A 19283-nucleotide genomic window follows, 5' to 3' on the forward strand; every position below is an offset into this window, starting at 1 on the left:
GCAAAACGCTCTAGTAGTAAAGGCCCCCCAGTCCAGTGGAGATGACTTCTTCCCCCCACCACCTCAAGGACATCTCCGTCATCATTCCTGCTTCTTCTCCACCTTCCTGGGTCCACAAGGTCGGACCAGTCCCAGGTTCTTCCACACTTCCGTATACAACAGCATTCCCAAGAAGACCAAGAAGGTGCCCAGCCAATGCCAGACGGTGAAAGGGTTCCGGAAGTAGAGGATGGAGAAGATCAGGCTGACGAACTTCCGCAGGGTCACGACCAGCGTGACGGTCAAGGAGGTGCACTCGGTGGTCAAGGTGAAGACCCCCCGGATGCAGATGTATCTGGGAAAGGGGCTGGAGTTAAGGGAAAGGCGTCAAAAAAAAAAGAGAGGAGGAGATTGGAGAAGATGTGAAGATGGATGTCCTTCCACCGGTGACGCTGTGAGGTTCTACGTGGCTGTGGTCACTTCTCCAAAAGAGAACTTCTTCTGGAGAGTTTCTGCAGGCCTTTGATCTGGTAGATTGGCTAGACCAGGGGTAGGCAACCTTGGCTCTTTTATGACTCGTGGACTTCAACTCCCAGAATTCCTGAGCCAGCCGTGCTGAGGGGAAAGGGAGAGGTTTCCATGCTGAGCCATGTTGGCTCAGGAATTCTGGGAGTTGAAGTCCACAAGTCATGAGGGGGCCATAGTTCCCCCATGCTGGCTCAGGAATTCTGGGAGTTGAAGTCCACAAGTCATGAGGGGGCCATAGTTCCCCCATGCTGGCTCAGGAATTCTGGGAGTTGAAGTCCACAAGTCATGAGGGGGCCATAGTTCCCCCATGCTGGCTCAGGAATTCTGGGAGTTGAAGTCCACCAGTCATAAAAGAGCCAAGGTTGCCTACCCCTGTCCTAAGTCCTCCTGTTCTAAGCGGTGAGCCTCCTAGACCAGGGGTAGACAACCTTGGCTCTTTTATGACTCATGGACTTCAACTCCCAGAATTCCTCAGCCAGCATGGCTCAGCTTGGAAACCTCTCCCTTTCCCCTCAGCGTGGCTGGCTCAGGAATTCTGGGAGTTGAAGTCCACCAGTCATAAAAGAGCCAAGGCTGCCTACCCCTGTCCTAAGTCCTCCTGTTCTAAGCGGTGAGCCTCCTAGGCCAGGGGTAGGCAACCTTGGCTCTTTTATGACTGGTGGACTTCAACTCCCAGAATTCCTGAGCCAGCCATGCTGAGGGGAAAGGAAGAGTTTCCAAGCTGAGCCATGCTGGCTCAGGAATTCTGGGAGTTGAAGTCCACGAGTCATAAAAGAGCCAAGGTTGCCTACCCCTGGGCTAGATATTCTGTTTATTTAACACTTCTATAGACCTGCCCATCTTACAGTCAACGCTGGGTTGGTTCCCGATCAAAAGTGAAAACATAAAAACCACGATAACGTGATTAAAAATGCAATAAAACTTAAGCGCATTCCAAACATGAAAAGCAGCAAAAAAGCTGGTGCCGATCATATTGTCACGGCTCTTGGGGAAAAAGAAGCTTTATGGAAGGTTTAAAAGGGTGGGGGGAGGGCTGCTGAATTTCGGGGGGGGGGGGGTTCATAGGGAAGCGGCTCCCTAGCTGCCTTCAGATGGCAATATTTAGGGCACTGATGGCGAACCCTTGAGAGACCAAGTGCCCCAAAACCGCCTTGCCCCCCGCACCGCGCTCCGACCCACCCGTGGGGCCACCCACCGCCTCCGTGGCCCGCAGCAGATCGCCCAGGCAGCCCAGCAGCACCATGGCCATGCCCTCCGCCCACGCCCCGCAACATCATCTGCGCGGGACGGGGCACGAGGGTGGAGTCTTGTCCTGGCTGCCATGTCCTTGGCTGCACTGCTCCGCACAGGCCACGCCCGGGGGCAACTCTCCACCGAGGGGGTTGCTGGTGAGGACGGGCCCGCAGGGGGAGGCAGGGCTGGAGCGACAGCGCGCGTGCCCACCGAGAGGGCTCTGAGTGCCGCCTCTGGCACACATGCCATAGGTTCGCCATCACTGATTTAGGGGAAGGGACAAGGACTGTACCCACCCTATCTTGAGGAGGAGGAGGAGGAGGAGGAGGAGGAGGAGGAGGGAGAAAGAGGAGGAACAGAATCTGAGGGCGGAGTGAAAAGAGGAATCAGCCTAGAATCCCTACACAGCCACAAGCGAACTGTCTAATTCTCGTTTGAGTGCCATTAATCCTTATCTAACTCTAACCAGCTGCTGACCTGAGTTGAGAAGATGCCTGTTCCCAGCCCAGCACTGATGAGGTAACCTAGTTGGGTCAGGAAACATCTGCCACAAAACAATCAAGCTCAAAGACCCCCACAGAGAAAGGGGACACCGTTCAAAGGAAATCTTAACAAGACGCAGGATTCCGAGGTGTCGCCCTCCAGCATAGGGAACCCAAGAATGTTGGCTGAGCCTCAATCTCAACGTTATCGTCTGCTAGTCATTGTCCCAAAGAAAAAAGGATACTGAGTTATGACGTTCATCATGAGATACAACCACATGACGGGGAGGTTGAGCCCAACCAACGGCACCTGGACGAGTCCTGTGGAGAAGAGAGGAGAGGTGAGGTGGGACCCTTTCAAGAACATGCTTACGCTAAGCAATCGGTCTTAAGTTGAGTAACTGTCCCGAAGAGGACAACTCAACAGTTACATGTCGCGAACGAAACTTTGGCAGCTACGTGCCCCTTACCAATAGAGTAAAGGGGGGGAGGCGTTGCTTTAGAATGGGTTAGATGGAGCAACGAAACCTCTACGATTCTGCTCAAGACGGTGAGAGCCTGAAAGCTTTCCAAGGACACCGCAGCAGGTGTGGAGACGAAGCGGACGGTTCCCGTAACAAAGTGAAATGGTTTACGTGGACTAGGCGAGAGGGTGGAGGTTTGGCCGGAGAAATTATGGTTTAATTCTATGAAACTGGTGTCTGGGAACCTCAAAATTAGGTTGAATACACAGGCCATGTATTCAGTTAAGATTTTCGGAAGCGGAATGAACCTGGAGTTTGATTTGGATTCTCGAACTGGATGTTGACACCAGATTCCTTCTAATTTTAAGCAGCACCCGCCATACTTCAGTTTCAAATTAAAAACAAGGACTCCAGATAAACTCACTGGATTGACTAAAGAGAAGTCCATGTCGGTAAATATCTGGAGCCAGAAAGAGAAATCCGGGAAGAGGAAGGCCGTGCTAGGAGGAAATATAAAACAACAGTTTTGGGAACAGAACCAGCAAAATTAAGTTTGCATCACCATCACGCCTGCAGATCCTGGAGCATAGCTGAAGAGTGGAAGTATACCCATCTTAAAGCCTACTGGTCAGGGAATTCTGGGAGTTGAAGTCCTCCCATCTTAAAGCCTACTGGTCAGGGAATTCTGGGAGTTGGTCCTCCCATCTTAAAGCCTACTGGCTGGGGAATTCTGGGAGTTGAAGTCCTCCCATCTTAACCATGCTGGCCAGGGAATTCTGGGAGCTGAAGTCCTCCCGTTTTAAAGCATGCTGGCTGGGGAATTCTGGGAGTTGAAGTCCATCCATCTCAAACCATGCTGGCTGGGGAATTATGGAAGATGAAGTCCACCCATCTCAAACCATGCTGGCCGGGGAATTATGGGAGTTGAAGTCCTCCCATCTTAAAGCATGCTGGCCGGGGAATTCTACAGTAATCTGACATTTGGGGGAAGCCACTTAACTCCTGCAAGCTGCAACCAGATAAAATGGAGGGTGGACACTTACATTGTAGAACAAGGCTTCCTTGGAGTGTTTTCCAAACTTCTTATAGATGGTTTCCTGGAAGATGCCCATCAGGGCTGACATGAGGAGGGCGAAGGTCAAGGCCGCAATTCCTAAAACATATAATGGGTGAGACCAATATTCTGGATCTGCCCTTCAGCAGGAAATCACCCTCTTCCTCCTCCTGGCCTCCTTTACTTCACAAACCCCGCTCCCTTCTAGCACTGATGCTGTTCCCTAGTTGGGTCATGAAACGTCTGCAAGAAAACCACCAAGCTCAGAGAGTGCCAGGGACCCCCACAGTTCTTCTTCTTCTTCTCCTTCCTTCCTTCCTTCCTTTCCTCCTTCCTTCCTCCCTCCCTTTTCTTTCCTTATTCTATCTTTATCCTTCCTTCCACCCTCCTTCCCTTTTTTCCTTCCTTCCTTCCTTCCTTCCTTCCTTCCTTCCTTCGACCCTTCATTTCAACCCCAAGCTACAAATATTGTCTCTTATTGGGAGTGGTTTTCCTTGCATACTTCCATGTAAACAGAAAGCAAACACCCTTCTAGCACGGATGATGTTCCCTAGTTGGGTCATGAAACGTCTGTAAGAAAAGAACCCAGCTCAGAGAGCACCAAGGACCCCACAGTTCTCCTTCCTTCCTTCCTTCCTTCCTTTCCTTATTCTATCTCTATCCTTCCTTCCACCCTCCTTTCCTTTTCCTCCCTTCTTTCCTTTCCTTATTCTATATCTATCCTTCCTTCCACCCTCCTTCCTTTTTCTCTTTTCCTTCCTTCCTTCCTTCCTCCCTCCCTCTTCTTTCCTTATTCTATCTTTATCCTTCCTTCTACCCTCCTTCCCTTTTCCCTTTTCTCTTTTCCTTCCTTCCTTCCTTCCTCCCTCTTCTTTCCTTATTCTATCTTTATCCTTCCTTCTACCCTCCTTCCTTTTTCTCTTTTCCTTCCTTCCTTCCTTCCTTCCTTCCTTCCTTCCTTCCTTCCTTCCTAGGACCCTTCATTTCAACCCCAAGCTACAAATATTGTCTCTTACTGGGAGTGGTTTTCCTTGCATACTTCTATGTAAACAGAAAGCAACCCCCCCACCCTTCTAGCACTGATGATGTTCCCTAGTTGGGTCATGAAACGTCTGTAAGAAAAGAACCCAGCTCAGAGAGCACCGAGGACCCCATGAAAACACATTCTTGGCCCTGTATAAAAATATTCTCTGTGCACATCCCCCAAAGGCCAGCATTCATACCGCCAATAGCCCACTCCCCTTCTTATTGTGTGAGTACTTTCCGTGGGTCTTTCAACGGAGCGAACACACCCAAGGCTAATCCAGGTGAGCTCACGAGCGAGAAAGGCCCAGGTGGGGCCATAGAGAAAGCGTTTTCAGCCAGCGTGATTAAAAATGAACCTGTGGACTCCGTCGTGTAGGCGGAGGGAGCAACCACATCACAACTTTGATCAAAAGCCCGGACAAAGTCCAAAAAAAAAATAGCTGGCAACAGAACAAAGAGGGCAAGGCCGGGCCACACATTGCATCCGATTTAATATGAAGTTTAAATGAATCAGGTGCAATTCAGTGATCACATATAAATTATGAGGATGATTGTTGTTTTGGAATCGCCCTCCTCCTCCTGCCACGCTAAAAATTAAAAAAAATAAATACGGTTGTTGGTTTTGGAGAGCTTTCAATCCATCCAAGGGTCCGTTTAAGTCCAATTTACACAGTTTGGTTCGGAAAGGGGATTCTGGTTTGTGTCCCCCTCCGCAAGTGCATCTGCTCAGAAGAGCGTTACCGTGGGGGGGGGCAAAAGGGGGGCAGTTACAGACCTAGGAGCCACCAGAGGAAGGCAGAGATGCTCTCAGCGTCTTCACTCGCACCCGACACAGAGCTCTGGGAAGGAAGGAAGGAAGGAAGGAAGGAAGGAAGGAAGGAAGGAAGGAAGGAAGGAAGGAAGGAAGGAAGGAAGGAAGGAAGGAAAACAAAGGGAATGAGGGAGGCAGGGAAGGAAGAAAAATGAAGGGAGGGAGGGAAGGAGAATGATGGGTGGATGGATCGAAGGAGGGCAGAAAGGGAGGGAGGGAGGGAAGAAAGAAAGAAAGAAAGAAAGAAAAGAAAAAGAAAGGAAAGAAAGAAAGTAAGCAAGCAAGAAGGAAGGAAAGAAAGAAAAGAAGAAAAAAGAAAAAGAAAAAAAGAAAAAGAAAGAGAGAAAGAAAAGAAGAAAGAGAAAGGAAGAAAGGAAGAAAGAAAGAAAGAAAGAAAGGAAGGAAGGAAGGAAGGAAGGAAGGAAGGAAGGAAGAAAGAAAGAAAGAAAGAAAGAAAGAAAGAAAGAAAGAAAGAAAGAAAGAAAGAAAGAAAGAAAGAAAGAAGTAGGCAAGCAAGCAAGCAGGAAAGAAAGAAATAAAAGAAAAAGAAAGAGAAAGAGAAAGAAAAAGATAGAAAGAAATATAGATATTGAGTTAATACAGTTCTTATTGTTTTAATAAATGACAATTAAGTATATAATTTTTCCAATATTCCTAAAAAAATAATCATCATATTAGTATAATATTTCTTTTCCTTTCAGTCATTTGGGTTGCCTTATCATCAGTCCTGTTGCAATCCTTGTTTTGGGGAAATAGGAAATCAACTAAAATTAATATATGGAATACAGATGATAGAAATCAATTGTTAAGGAGTGTTTTTACAAATGTAACCCAGACAACACACTGTTTACCGGTTATTGAGTGACTTATGCTTTGTTAAAAAAATAATAAAATATATAAAAAAGAAAGAAAGAAAGAAAGAAAGAAAGAAAGAAAGAAAGAAAGAAAGAAAGAAAGAAAATATCAGCTTCTGCAACTGATCTGTTCTTACAAGATTTATCAACAGGCATCAAATTAGGATAAAAGATTATAAATGAATGCAACTGGTATATTACTGCAAACGCCACCCATAAAATCCAGCATTGGTGAGGGGATTTTCCCCTCTGGCCAGCCCTGACCCTGAGACCTTAGCGGACAGATTCCTTCGGCGAAAACTCCTGCTCTGAGATTCCTCCTCCTCCTTCCTCTCCGACCGAGTCCTCATGAACTCCACCAAAGATGGCAGGGTCTTATTGGCAGCCACAGGCTGTCCGTCAACGCTGCTAACATCTGATGTTCTTGCTTTGACAACAGATGGAGATGCAGCCATTTTCCTTCTTACGTTTTACTCTTAGAATTAGATGATACTGGGGGGGGGGGGGGAAGGAGGAATGTGCACGAGAGTTTAGCTAGACATAACAATACTGGACCTAGTGTGAGAACCAAGGTTATTGAAATAAGAGATGATAAGGAATGGCGGGCTGGAGAACTGGAGGGAAAGCCTGCATTTCAAACTAATTGGAGAATGTGATTTATGACTGTGAATTGTAGGAGGGAATTGTGCTTGGATACTATGTGCTCAGGGGAGGAGAATTCAGATTTTGGCTTCCCCTATGTACGTGCCGATGCCATGATACTCGAATAAAGATTCTTTAAGGTAAACAATGCCTCAAAGTTCTTTGAAGAGTTTCATCGGTCGGAACCATGACACTGTCCTTGACTTACAACAGTTCATTTAGTGACCGTTCAAGGTTACAACGGCGCTGGAAAAAAAAAGGGACCGAGGACCGTTTCTTCACATGTCAGACCGTTGCAGCCTCCCCCCAGGGTCACGGGATCAAAACTCAAAGAGGCTCGGCAACTGGCATGTACTTAGGACGGTTGCAGCGCCCCGGGGTCACGTGATCCCCTTTTGCGACCTTCCGACAAGCAAAGTCAAAGGGGGAAAGCCGGATTCACTTTACAACCCTATTCCTCACTTAACCACTGCGGTTTATTTGCTTCACAACTGCGGCCAAAAAGGTCGTAAAATGACGCAAAACTCACATAACGACAAATGTCTCGCTTTAACAACGGAAATTTGGGACTCCCTCGCGGTCGTTAAGCTGAGGACCGCCTGTGGTTGGAACGCTACAAGGTCGATGCCCTTTGGTTCCTTGATTTCAAGTTTATTCTTATTTTATCTGTTTCCTCTTCTAGATTTCATTTCAGTTAACTTACTTTCTCTACATGCCAGTTTAGCTCCTCAAGGGTTTTATTGCTTTTATTATATTTGTGTTAGTAGTTGTATTTAATTTTTTTGTGTGTGTGTGTGCTTTTCCCGCCGCTGTTGCATTCTACCTTGCAACGACTTTGTTGACGGCGGACCGTCAATCAATCAATCAAACCCAGAAAATTTGAACAGGAAAAATGACAGGCCCTTTTTTTTCTCTCCTTTTTTAACGACTTCCCTGGCTTTTTCTGCAATTTTACAACTTTACAATCCAATGACAAAGTCACGAAAATATTCCCCCCCCCCCAAAAAAAGACAAGGGGGGGGTCTACCTGACCGGCCCTAGCTAGTCTGGGCTGGGTCTGGGCCACCTGGGCAGGTAAAAGATGAAACCACCTGGAGGGGCAAGACCCAGCTTGCCGCCAGCGTCCTTCTGCCGCCGTACGGAAAGACAGGTTTTGCGGCAGCCCCTCCGAGAAGCCATTTCTTTTTTTTTATTGAAAATTTTATAAAATTTTACAATATAAATCCTCCCCTCCCCCCAAACCCAACCCTCCCTCCCCCCCCTCACTTCCCAGAGCCTATGACAGGATTAACAATAAAATAATCATAATCTAACTAACATTAATCAACTATTAATCTAACAAATCTATAACTTCCTTTAACTCTCTTTTAAAACTAATATACAATTATTAAATACCATCATTTTAACATAATTTTAAATATCAAAAATCAAAAGTTCATTCAAAAACCAAATGATATTTTTTGGTTCCATATTTCGACTCAATATAAACAATCCATCTTCTCCAAACCAATATATATCTTTCTTGTGAATAATCCTTCACATAAGCGGAAATCTTGGCCATTTCAGCTAAATTTGAGACTTTAACTACCCAATCTTCTATAGTAGGTAAACCTTTCATTTTCCAATGTTGAGCAATTAACAATCTTGCAGCCGTTATAAGATTTAACATCAACTCCATTTCTTTTACATCCAAATCCAAAGAAGCCATTTCTTTATTTAAAACATTTATATAGCCGCCCGTCTTCTGATTGACTTTGGGCGGTTGCCAATCCAAATTTAAAACAACATAAAAAAAAAAAACCAACGTAATAAAAATTAAGTACACTCAAACCCAGAAAGGCAATAAAACTCTGGGGCCCAATCGTATCGTCTCTTATCCCAGTTCTCGGAGAAAAGCCAAAGATTGACCGAAGGCGAAAAGGATGGGTGGGGGGGGGAAACTGTTGNGGACTCCCTCGCGGTCGTTAAGCTGAGGACCGCCTGTGGTTGGAACGCTACAAGGTCGATGCCCTTTGGTTCCTTGATTTCAAGTTTATTCTTATTTTATCTGTTTCCTCTTCTAGATTTCATTTCAGTTAACTTACTTTCTCTACATGCCAGTTTAGCTCCTCAAGGGTTTTATTGCTTTTATTATATTTGTGTTAGTTGTTGTATTTAATTTTTTTTTGTATGTGTGTGCTTTTCCCGCCGCTGTTGCATTCTACCTTGCAACGACTTTGTTGACGGCGGACCGTCAATCAATCAATCAAACCCAGAAAATTTGAACAGGAAAAATGACAGGCCCTTTTTTTTCTCTCCTTTTTTAACGACTTCCCCGGCTTTTTCTGCAATTTTACAACTTTACAATCCAACGACAAAGTCACGGAAATATTCCCCCCCCCCAAAAAAAAAGACAAGGGGGGGGTCTACCTGACCGGCCCTAGCTAGTCTGGGCTGGGTCTGGGCCACCTGGGCAGGTAAAAGATGAAACCACCTGGAGGGGCAAGACCCAGCTTGCCGCCAGCGTCCTTCTGCGGCCGTACGGAAAGACGGGTTTTGCGGCAGCCCATCCGAGAAGCCATTTCTTGATTTCAAACATTTATACAGCCGCCCGCCTTCTGATTGACTTTGGGCGGTTGCCAATCCAAATTTAAAACAACATAAAAAAAACAACAACAACGTAATAAAAATTAAGTACACTCAAACCCAGAAAGGCAATAAAACTCTGGGGCCCAATCGTATCGTCTCTTATCCCAGTTCTCGGAGAAAAGCCAAAGATTGACCGAAGGCGAAAAGGATGGGTGGGGGGGGGAAACTGTTGAATATGGGGGGGGGGGTGTTTCATAAGGGAGGGGCTCCCAAGCTGCCTTTGGATAACAATATTTAGGGCACTGATGGCGAACCTTTTAGAGACCCAGTGCCCAAACTGCAACCCGAAACCCACTTCTGTATCGCGAAGTGCCAGGGCCGCATCAGCATTATGGTGCCCTCAAGGGGGGGGTGGCCCACTGGGTGGGCGTGGCTGTGATGGCCACGGCAGACTGAGTGGGCGTGGCCACCTTGATGTCGCTCGTGGGGGAGACGCCTGTGGGGGTCTGGGCAGGATTGGGGGAGATCCAGGGGGTCTCTGGTGGGTGGGGCGGTGGGCAGGGGGCTCGTCCTGTGGGGTGAGGCAGGGGGTAGGGCGGGGGTGTCATTGCTGCGGGGCAAGGCGAGGCAGCGGCTGCCTGACACCCTCAGCCCCCACGCACGGAGACCAGCGAGCGCATGGGGGCGCGCTCTACCACCTCTACTCGCGCTTGCTAGCCGGCTGCTTCGCCTCCTTTGTGCTGGGTAGGGATGACGCTCCGGGCACCAGCGGTGGCCTAATGCAGGGCTTTTCAACCAGTGGTACGGCTACCACCTGTGGTACATGGGCACCTGGCAGGGGGTACGCGACCATCCTAGAAAAGGGGTAGCAGTGGAGGGGAATGAGCTGAACCGGTGGCAACACCGCACCGGAGCGAGAGACGGCTGGAGCTGCAGGGCTGTCGGGGCTCAGCGGAAGCGCCAGGATCAGTGCCGCTTTCCAGCTGATCGGCGCTTCTTCGGGGCTGTCAGGGCTCAGCGGAAGCGCCAGGATCAGCTGGAGCTCGGCGCTGATCCTGGTGCTTCTGCTGAGCCCAGAAGAAGCGCCGATCAGCTGGAATGTTGCAGCATCTCCAGGGTCTTGTGATTTACATTCAGATGCTTGGCAACTGATTCATATTTATGACGGTCACAGTGTCCCAGGGTCATTTGAAGTGACCAAAACCTGCTGCAACCACCCAGGAGACGGGGGGGGGGGAATAAAAACCAAACACCCCCCACCCCACCTCCACTGCCAATCCTCAACAGAAATGCTCACAACCATAAAAACCTGGGACAGGAGGAAGAGCACGGCCGGGCGGGCAGGCAGGTGTCTTGCTCAGCTGTGGCTTGTGGGACACTTTTTTCAGTGCCATTGTAACTTCAAACAGTCACTAAGCAAACTGTTGTAAGTCGAGGACTACCTGTACTTTATCACTTTTTTCCTTTTTTTGGGGTGGGTGGGTCATCAAGTTTTTGACACCTTGCTAGGCAACTGGTGGTCCTCGGATGTTGCCATGTCCTAAAAGTGGCATACTGGGTGAAAAGGTTGAAAAGCCCTGGCCTAATTAATGGACCTGCGTGAGCTGGTGGCAGTAGGTGTGCCCACAGAGAGGGCTCTGAGTGCCGCCTCTGGCACGCATGCCATAGGTTTGCCATCACTGATTTAGGGGAAGGGGCGAGGACTGGGCCCACCGTGGCTTTAGGAGGACAGGAGGAGCAGAATCTGGGGTTGGAGTGAAAAGAGGCATCAGCCTTAGAATCCTTACGTAGCCACAAGCGAACTAAACTCCAAGCAGACTTAAGGGAAGAACAGAGTCTGTGGAGATTCTCCGTCATCCAGATTCATGGTTGTCCCAAAGGTGCTTTTCCAGGAGGCAACTGGACTTTCTTGTTTTTCTCTGAAGACGTTTCGCTTCTCATCCAAGAAGCTTCTTCAGCTCTGACTGGATGGCGGGGAATGGGAGGATTTATACACCTTGCAAACAGTTGGTCATTTGCATTCTTTTAGAAGGTCGTTGAGGCTACTTGGAGGTTTTATCTGTGTCGTTGGGATACCTTGAGTAGTGCAAATGGGTGTGGAGCCTTCTTGGAGCTGTTGAAAGGACTGTGTTGTAGACTGGAGATATATCACCCATTTGTACCACTCAGGTGACCCCGAGGACACAGAAAAACCTCCAAGTGGGCTCAACGACTCTCTTAAAAGAATGCAAATGACCAGCTGTCTGCAAGGAGTATAAATCCGTCCATTTCCCCACCATCCAATCAAAGCTGAAGAAGCTTCTGGGATGAAAAGCGAAACATCTTCAAGGAAAAACAAGGAAGTCCAGTTGCCTCATGAAAAAGCATCTTTGGGACAACCACAGCCTGGATGAGGGAGAATCTCCATAAACAGATCTGGTAGGACAGGTAGACATTCTTAGGGAAAAGAGTACAGAGAAGAGCAACCAAGATGATCAGGGGACTGGAGGCTAAAACATATAAGGAACGGTTGCTGGAATTGGGTCTGTCTAGTTTAATGAAGAGAAGGACGAGGGGGGACATGATAGCAGTCTTCCAGTATCTCAGGGGCTGCGCCAAAGAAGAGGGAGTCAAGCTCTTCTCCAAAGCGCCTGAAGGCAGGACAAGAAGCAACGGGTGGAAACTAACCAAGGAGAGAAGCAACCTAGAACTAAGGAGAAATTTCCTGACAGGGAGAACAATTAACCAGTGGAACAGCTTGCCACCAGAACTTGAGACTCTAGAAAGAGTACGGAGAAGAGCAATAAAGACGATTAGGGGACTGGAGGCTAAAACATATAAGGAACGGTTGCTGGAATTGGGTAGGTCCAGTTTAATGAAGAGAAGGACGAGGGGGGACATGATAGCAGCGTTCCAGTATCTCAGGGGCTGCCCCAAAGAAGAGGGAGTCAAGCTATTCTCTGAAGCACCCGAAGACAGGACAAGAAGCAACGGATGGAAACTAACCAAAGAGAGAAGCAACCTGGAACTAAGGAGAAACTTCCTGACAGTTAGAACAATTAATCAGTGGAACAATCTGCCTCCAGAAGCAGCGAATGCTCCAACACTGGAAGTTTTTAAGAAGAGACTGGAAAGCCATTTGTCTGAAATGGTATAGGGCAGGGGTGGGGAACCTTGGCTCTTTCAGAACTTGTGGACTTCAACTCCCAGAATTCCTCAGCCAGCATAGCTGGCTCAGGAATTCTGGGAGTTGAAGTCCACAAGTCATAAAAGAGCCAAGTTTCCCCACCCCTGGTATAGGATTTCCTGCCTGAGCTGGGGGTTGGACTAGATGACCTCCAAGGTTCCTTCCAACTTTATTACTGCTATTCTTATTCTTATTCTTATCTCTGATCCACCTTTCTGAGGCAGTGGTTTGTGCCTGGGAAGGGTGTGGGGCAGGCCTGTGTGTATGTATGTGTGTGTGTCTAATCTTGAAGACAGGTATTTAACAAAGAGGATAAGGGAGCTTACCAGTTCTTTGGCTGACATGAGAGTACAGGTGAAAATGCCCAGAGAGACCAACGCTATAGAGATGTACTTGGAGAGAGTGTACCTGTGCAAGAGAAGAATGGGAGAGCTTCAACAGAAGGAACAACACAGCCCGAGACCCCCCCTCTCAGCTTTCCATGGGGAAACCCCTCCAAGCTTTGAGATTTGAGAATCTCAGCTTTTCAACAAGAAAGGAAGACCCAATTTGGTCCAGTGGTGAAGGCACCTAGCTAGAAGCCAGGAGGAAGTGAATTCTAGTCCCGCCTTAGGCTTGAAAGCCACCTGGGCGACTATGGGCCACGGTCTCCTGGTGATTGGCCCAAAGCCACTCAGCCGGCTTTCATGACTAAGGCAGGACTAGAACTCACCATCTCCCGGTGATTGGTCCAAAGTCACCCAGCCGGCTTTCATGCCTAAGGCGGGACTAGAACTCTCCGTCTCCTGGTTTCTCGCCTAGTGATTTCACCACTAGACCAAACTGGCTCTCTCTTGGTCCCTAAAGAATGGTGCCTTCTTCCATAGCAACAACAGACAGACCCACACACACACCTCCCACACACAAACCATTTAAATCCCACACCCCCTCCAAGAATAACAGCAAGAAAGCCATATTTCAGCAAGATTTAATTTGAGGAGGGGGTCTCTTGGAGGACAATGAGAACACGTCGTCCCCCAAGCTTACTTCCCCTCCCACACACCGGGTTGGCTCTGCCCCTTCCAGAGGACACCCCCCACCCAGCATTACTCAATCCCCCTTCCTTCCTTCCTCCCCTCCCCCCCCCCCTTCTTCAGAAAACCAGGAAGCAGGGCTGTGGAGTCGGAGGAAATTTTGGGTACCTGGAGTCGGAGTCGGCAAACAATGCACCGACTCCGACTCCTACTAAATTTAGATTGGAATTAAAAAAAAATGCAAGTTTAAATGTCCCAATTCACAAAAAGTTATAATTAATGACTTCTCTACTGTAAGAAGAAAGACCAATGCATGCAGTGCCTCACGTAACCGCAAAACGAACACGTTAAGTGACCGTGAAGAAGCATGCTTTTCATGTGCTTCACTATATGGCACGCAACGCACAATTAGGAGCGGCAATACTTATACTTTCCATAGTGTTGTGTTCTGCTGTTACAGGGAAGGCAGCAGCGCCCATGGGTAACCGAGCCTCTCACTGATAAGGGATTAAGTAAATATGTTTTTTGCAGGACTAGAGACACTTGTATAAGGGAAGGGAATGGAGGGTCAATAGTTCAAGACTGAAGCTGTAAACCATTGGAAAAACTGCTGTCATTCAGCTAAGGCTATAAAAACTTGTAAACTCCGATTGTTAGCTTATTAATACAGAGGAGTCGGAGTCGGGGAGTCGGAGTCGGAGTCGGAAGTACAAAAAACTGAGGAGTCGGAGTCAGAACATTTATCTACCGACTCCACAGCCCTGCCAGGAAGTTGCGTTGATGTCACCGACTCTCAAATTCCGCACATCCGGTTGTGAAAAGGACTCATAAAGATCTTGTTGAAAAACAGAAGGTCAAAAGCGGAGAGGGACAGAGAGAGAGAGAGGGAGGCTCTTGAAAATCCTACTAACCCCCCTGTGAATTCTACATACCAGCAGTCCTCGGCTTACGACCCAATGAAGCCCCAAATTTTCCGTTCCTAAGCGAGACACTTGTGGAGTGAGATTTGCCGGTAAAAGTAGTGGGAAGAATGGTGTCGACGGGTTACTTAGTGACGTCAATTCACGTCTTTGACTAGTTCCTCTCTTCGTTGGGTCTTGATTCCTCTTTAAAGGACTGTCACCCCTGTTAATTGGCCACCTTGTCGACCGGTGGTCTTCAACACCCGCGAGGTTGTGACCTGCAAAAATTTCTTCTCTGACCTGTCGGTCTTGTCTGTAATAGTATAGGCCAGGGGTAGGTAACCTTGGCTCTTTTATGACTGGAGGACTTCAACTCCCAGAATTCCTGAGCCAGCCATGCTGAGGGGAAAGGGAGAGGTTTCCAAGCTGAGCCAAGCTGGCTAAGGAATTCTGGGAGTTGAAGTCCACAAGTCATAAAAGAGCCAAGGTTGCCTACCACTGGCCTAAGTCCTCCTGTTCTAAGCGGTGAGCCTCCTAGACCAGGGGTAGGCAACCTTGGCTCTTTTATGACTGGTGGACTTCAACTCCCAGAATTCCTGAGCCAGCATGGGGAAACTATGGCCCCCTCATGACTCATGGACTTCAACTCCCAGAATTCCTGAGCCAGGAGGGGGGAACTATGGCCCCTTCATGATTTGTGGACTTCAAGTCCCAGAATTCCTGAGCCAGCATGGGGGAACTATGGCCCCCTCATGACTCATGGACTTCAACTCCCAGAATTCCTGAGCCAGCCTGGCTCAGCTTGGAAACCTCTCCCTTTCCCCTCAGCATGGCTGGCTCAGGAATTCTGGGACTTGAAGTCCACCAGTCATAAAAGAGCCAAGGTTGCCTACCCCTGGTTATAGGGTCTCCTGCCTGAGCAGGGGGTTGGACTAGATGACCTCCAAGGTCCCTTCCGACTCTTGTCATTCTTTTCTGTTCTATTGAACGCAAGCATCATAGCTACCGGAAGAAGCCATCTTACCTTTTCTTCAGGATGATGATTCCCAGCGCCATGCTGGCTATCAGAGAGCCCTACAAGGGAAGAAATGGGAAAAGAAGGGAGGGAGGGGGGAAAGACAGGTTAACAGCCGTCAGGATAGTAGAGGCCGAAAGGGCAGGTGGTCCTTGACTTGTGACCATAATCGAGCCCAACATTTCTGTGGCTAAGCGAGACAGTTCTCCAGTGACATTTGCCCCGTTGTACAGCCTTTCTTGCCCCGGTTGTTAAGTGAATCACTGCAGCAGTTAAGATAGCAGGGTGGTTGTTAAGTGAATCTGGCCAGCTGGGTGACTTTGGGCCAATATCCAGGTGATGGGTGAGTTCTAGTCCCGCCAGGAATGAAAACCAGCTGGCTGACTTTGGGCCAATCACCAGGCGACCGTGAGTTCTAGTCCCGCCTTAGGAATGAAAGCCAGCTGGCTGACTTTGGGCCAATCACCAGGCGACGGTGAGTTCTAGTCCCGCCTTAGGAATGAAAGCCAGCTGGGTGACTTTGGGCCAATCACCCGGCGACGGTGAGTTCTAGTCCCGCCTTAGGAATGAAAGCCAGCTGGGTGACTTTGGGCCAATCACCAGGCGACAGTGAGTTCTAGTCCCGCCTTAGGAATGAAAGCCAGCTGGGTGACTTTGGGCCAATCACCCGCGACGGTGAGTTCTAGTCCCGCCTTAGGAATGAAAGCCAGCTAGGTGACTTTGGGCCAATCACTCTCTCTCAGCCCAACCTACCTCACAGGGCTGTTGTTGAGGAGGAGGAGGAGGAGGAGGAAGTAGTAAGATATGTTCATCTCCTTGAGTTATGAATAAAAATATTAAAGGTGGGATACAAATAAATAAACAAACGAAATACTAAAAACCGAGATCGAATCTCACCGATCTAAATATCATGTGCAGGGGCATCGCAATGTTCAGGTTGAGAGCGTAGTTGTTCACCACACTCACTGTGAAAAACATGCCCACCATAATGAGGTAGAACCTAGAAAGAAGAAGCACAAAATTGTCACCTTCCATGTGACCTGGGAGGTGATTTTCCTCGAACGCAGAACCCTTCCCCATTTGAAATCCGCCCCCCCCTGCTTATTACCCAAGCAGAAAGACGGATCACAAATCAAATACAGATAGTCCTCAAGTTACTTGTTAGTAACACGGTCGCAAAAGGGGATCACATGATCCCGGGACGCCGCAACCGTCATAAGTACATGCCAGTTGCCGAGCCTCTGGATTTTGAACTTTTATGGCACTGAAAAAAGCTGGAAATCTCTGGTTTATTCTTTTTTTCCTTACACTTCTTTCCTCTTTCCTTCCCCATCATCTTTATTTTCAGTCGTGGTTTTATATTGTGATAAACTTCAGTGAAAATTATATTTAAAAGTAAAAGAGATCAGCCATACTGACCTGACAGGAATTGTGGCCTGTTTTCCTCTTCCTTCCCCATTATCTTTATTTTTTTTTCAGTTGTATTTTATATTTTGATAAACTCAAATAAACATTAGAGAGTCCGGACAGTCACTTATCTGAAATGGTATAGGTTCTCCTGCTTGAGCAGGGGGCTGGACTAGAAGACCTCCAGGGTCCCTTCTCGTTCTTTTCTATTCTACTCAGTTGTAGTTTACATTGTGATAAACTCAAATACAAATTATATTTCAATAGAGAAGAGATCAGTCATACCTGACAGGAATTGTGGGCTCTTTTCCTTGTCCTTCCCTATTTCCCTATTATATTTATTTTCAGCTGTATTTTATATTAGGATCAACTTGAATAAAAACTATATTTCAAAATAAAAGAGATCGGCCATACCTGATAGGAATTGTGGGCTCTTTTCCTTTTCCTTCCCTATTATCTTTATTTTTTTCAGTTGTATTTTATATTTTGATAAACTCAAATAAAAATGAGAGAGTCCGGACAGTCACTTATCTGAAATGGTATAGGTTCTCCTGCTTGAGCAGGGGGCTGGACTAGAAGACCTCCAGGGTCCCTTTGAGTTCTTTTCTATTCTATTCAGTTGTACTTTATATTATGATAAACTCGAATAAAAACTATATTTCAAAATAAAAGAGATCGGCCATATCTGACAGGAATCGTGGCTCTTTTCCTTCCCCATTTCCTTATTATCTTTATTTTCAGTTGTAGTTTACATTATGATCGACTCGAATAAAAACTATATTTCAAAATAAAAGAGATCGGCCATACCTGATAGGAATCGTGGGCTGTTTTCTTCCGAACTTGGCTTCAAAAATAAAACCTTCCAAAGCTATAAAGAAGAACTGGGAAAATGTGATCAGATTCCCACTTCCTGGAAATTCCCTGCAGTTCGTGTTAGACGGAGAGGAGAGAAAGAAAGAAAAAAAATCACAATTTATCTGCAGCTTTGGCAACATCTTGTAGAAACAGAATACGGGCAATCCTCGACTTACAACTTCGATTGTTCGAAGCGACAACGGCAGCGAAAACAATGACTTACAACCGTCCTCACATTTACGACCGTCACAGTTGGTCATGTGATCAAAATTGGCCACTGGCATGTATTTGCGACAGTCGTCGTGTCCCATGGTCGTCACGTGACCAGCCAGATTTGCTTAACGACGGCCTGATTCACTTTACAACTTTAAGTGATTTGTTTAACAACCGTGGCAAAAAAAAAAAAGGTCACAAAACCAAGCAGGGCTCATTTTAACTGCTTTGCTTAGCGACGGAAATTCTGTTTGTAACTGTGGTTGTAAGTCAAGGATTACTGTATGTAATTACGTCATTCCTGCATGTTGGAAGTGAGAAAAACAGATTTTTCTCAGCTTTTGGAGGCTTTGTGCAAGCTACTCCTTAATAAATGCACTCAATCAACCGCACAATTTTGATTCACTGAATGTATTAAGACCCACAGGAGCAAAACAAATTTTGATTTTTAGGCGGTTGCACAAACAAAAGCTCTATCTATGTGGCTTAAGAGAAAGGAGAGAAAAAAACCATCTTTTAAAAATTTGTTTATTTATTTTTAATATATTTTATTCATTTTTTTTACATAATCACCTTAATATTGGGTAAACAGCGTGTTCTCTGGGTTTATATTGGCAAACAATCAATAACAGTTAGTTTCTATAATTCTGTAAGCCACATGGTAGCTTTCCTTGATTTTTCTGTTCTTCCAATAATGTTCTCATTTATCAACTTTAAATTAGTACATTTCTTAGTATTTTCATAGGTAACAATTGAATATAGACATTTTTCTAGTATTTCCACAAGGAACAACCACATCAATCTGAAGCTTCATTTCTAATTAATCATCTTAATCACCTTGTCATAGATCCTGCTTTTCAAGTTATTTACATTTATTTTCCCCACCATGTTCGAAAACACGTTTTTTTAAAAAAAATGTTGCTTGGAAAGTACTGTTTTTCTCCTTAATTTACTTGTTAGAAGATTTAATGACTTCATCAGGTAAGTTCTTACTATTTTAGAGGCCATTCATACTTTATTCAAGCTAATACATTTTATGAAAAAGCATAAAGGTGAACATGTCAAATTCCT

General features: G+C 46.7%; 1 protein-coding gene across 1 annotated transcript; it reads right to left on the reverse strand.

Annotated features, from left to right (window-relative positions):
- Nucleotides 1-81: 81 nt before the first annotated feature.
- SLC35B4 (solute carrier family 35 member B4) lies at nt 82-18045 on the reverse strand. Its single transcript, XM_015828039.1, has 9 exons — nt 17952-18045; nt 16635-16737; nt 15747-15796; nt 13134-13215; nt 5542-5605; nt 3730-3839; nt 3111-3186; nt 2468-2543; nt 82-334 (listed from the first exon to the last, which is right to left on the reverse strand). Exons 2-9 carry the CDS (start codon nt 16722-16724, stop codon nt 82-84), a joined length of 801 nt encoding a protein of 266 aa, XP_015683525.1. The 5' UTR covers nt 16725-16737; nt 17952-18045.
- Between the last annotated feature and the right edge of the window lie 1238 nt (nt 18046-19283).

The sequence above is a fragment of the Protobothrops mucrosquamatus genome, unplaced genomic scaffold (genome assembly GCF_001527695.2).
Source record: "Protobothrops mucrosquamatus isolate PMUCROS unplaced genomic scaffold, P.Mucros_1.0 scaffold4170, whole genome shotgun sequence".
Taxonomy (NCBI): Eukaryota; Metazoa; Chordata; class Lepidosauria; order Squamata; family Viperidae; genus Protobothrops; species Protobothrops mucrosquamatus.

Excerpts from the sequence above, each read along its gene's own strand:
- SLC35B4 (XM_015828039.1), bottom strand. The coding sequence starts at position 16,724 with ATGGTGGGCATGTTTTTCACAGTGAGTGTGGTGAACAACTACGCTCTC. Across the intron at positions 3,840-5,541 it reads CTTCCTCTGGTGGCTCCTAG|GAATTGCGGCCTTGACCTTC; the intron begins GTCTGTAACTGC and ends TATATGTTTTAG. Across the intron at positions 2,544-3,110 it reads ACTTCTCTTTAGTCAATCCA|GACTCGTCCAGGTGCCGTTG; the intron begins GTGAGTTTATCT and ends TCTTCTCCACAG.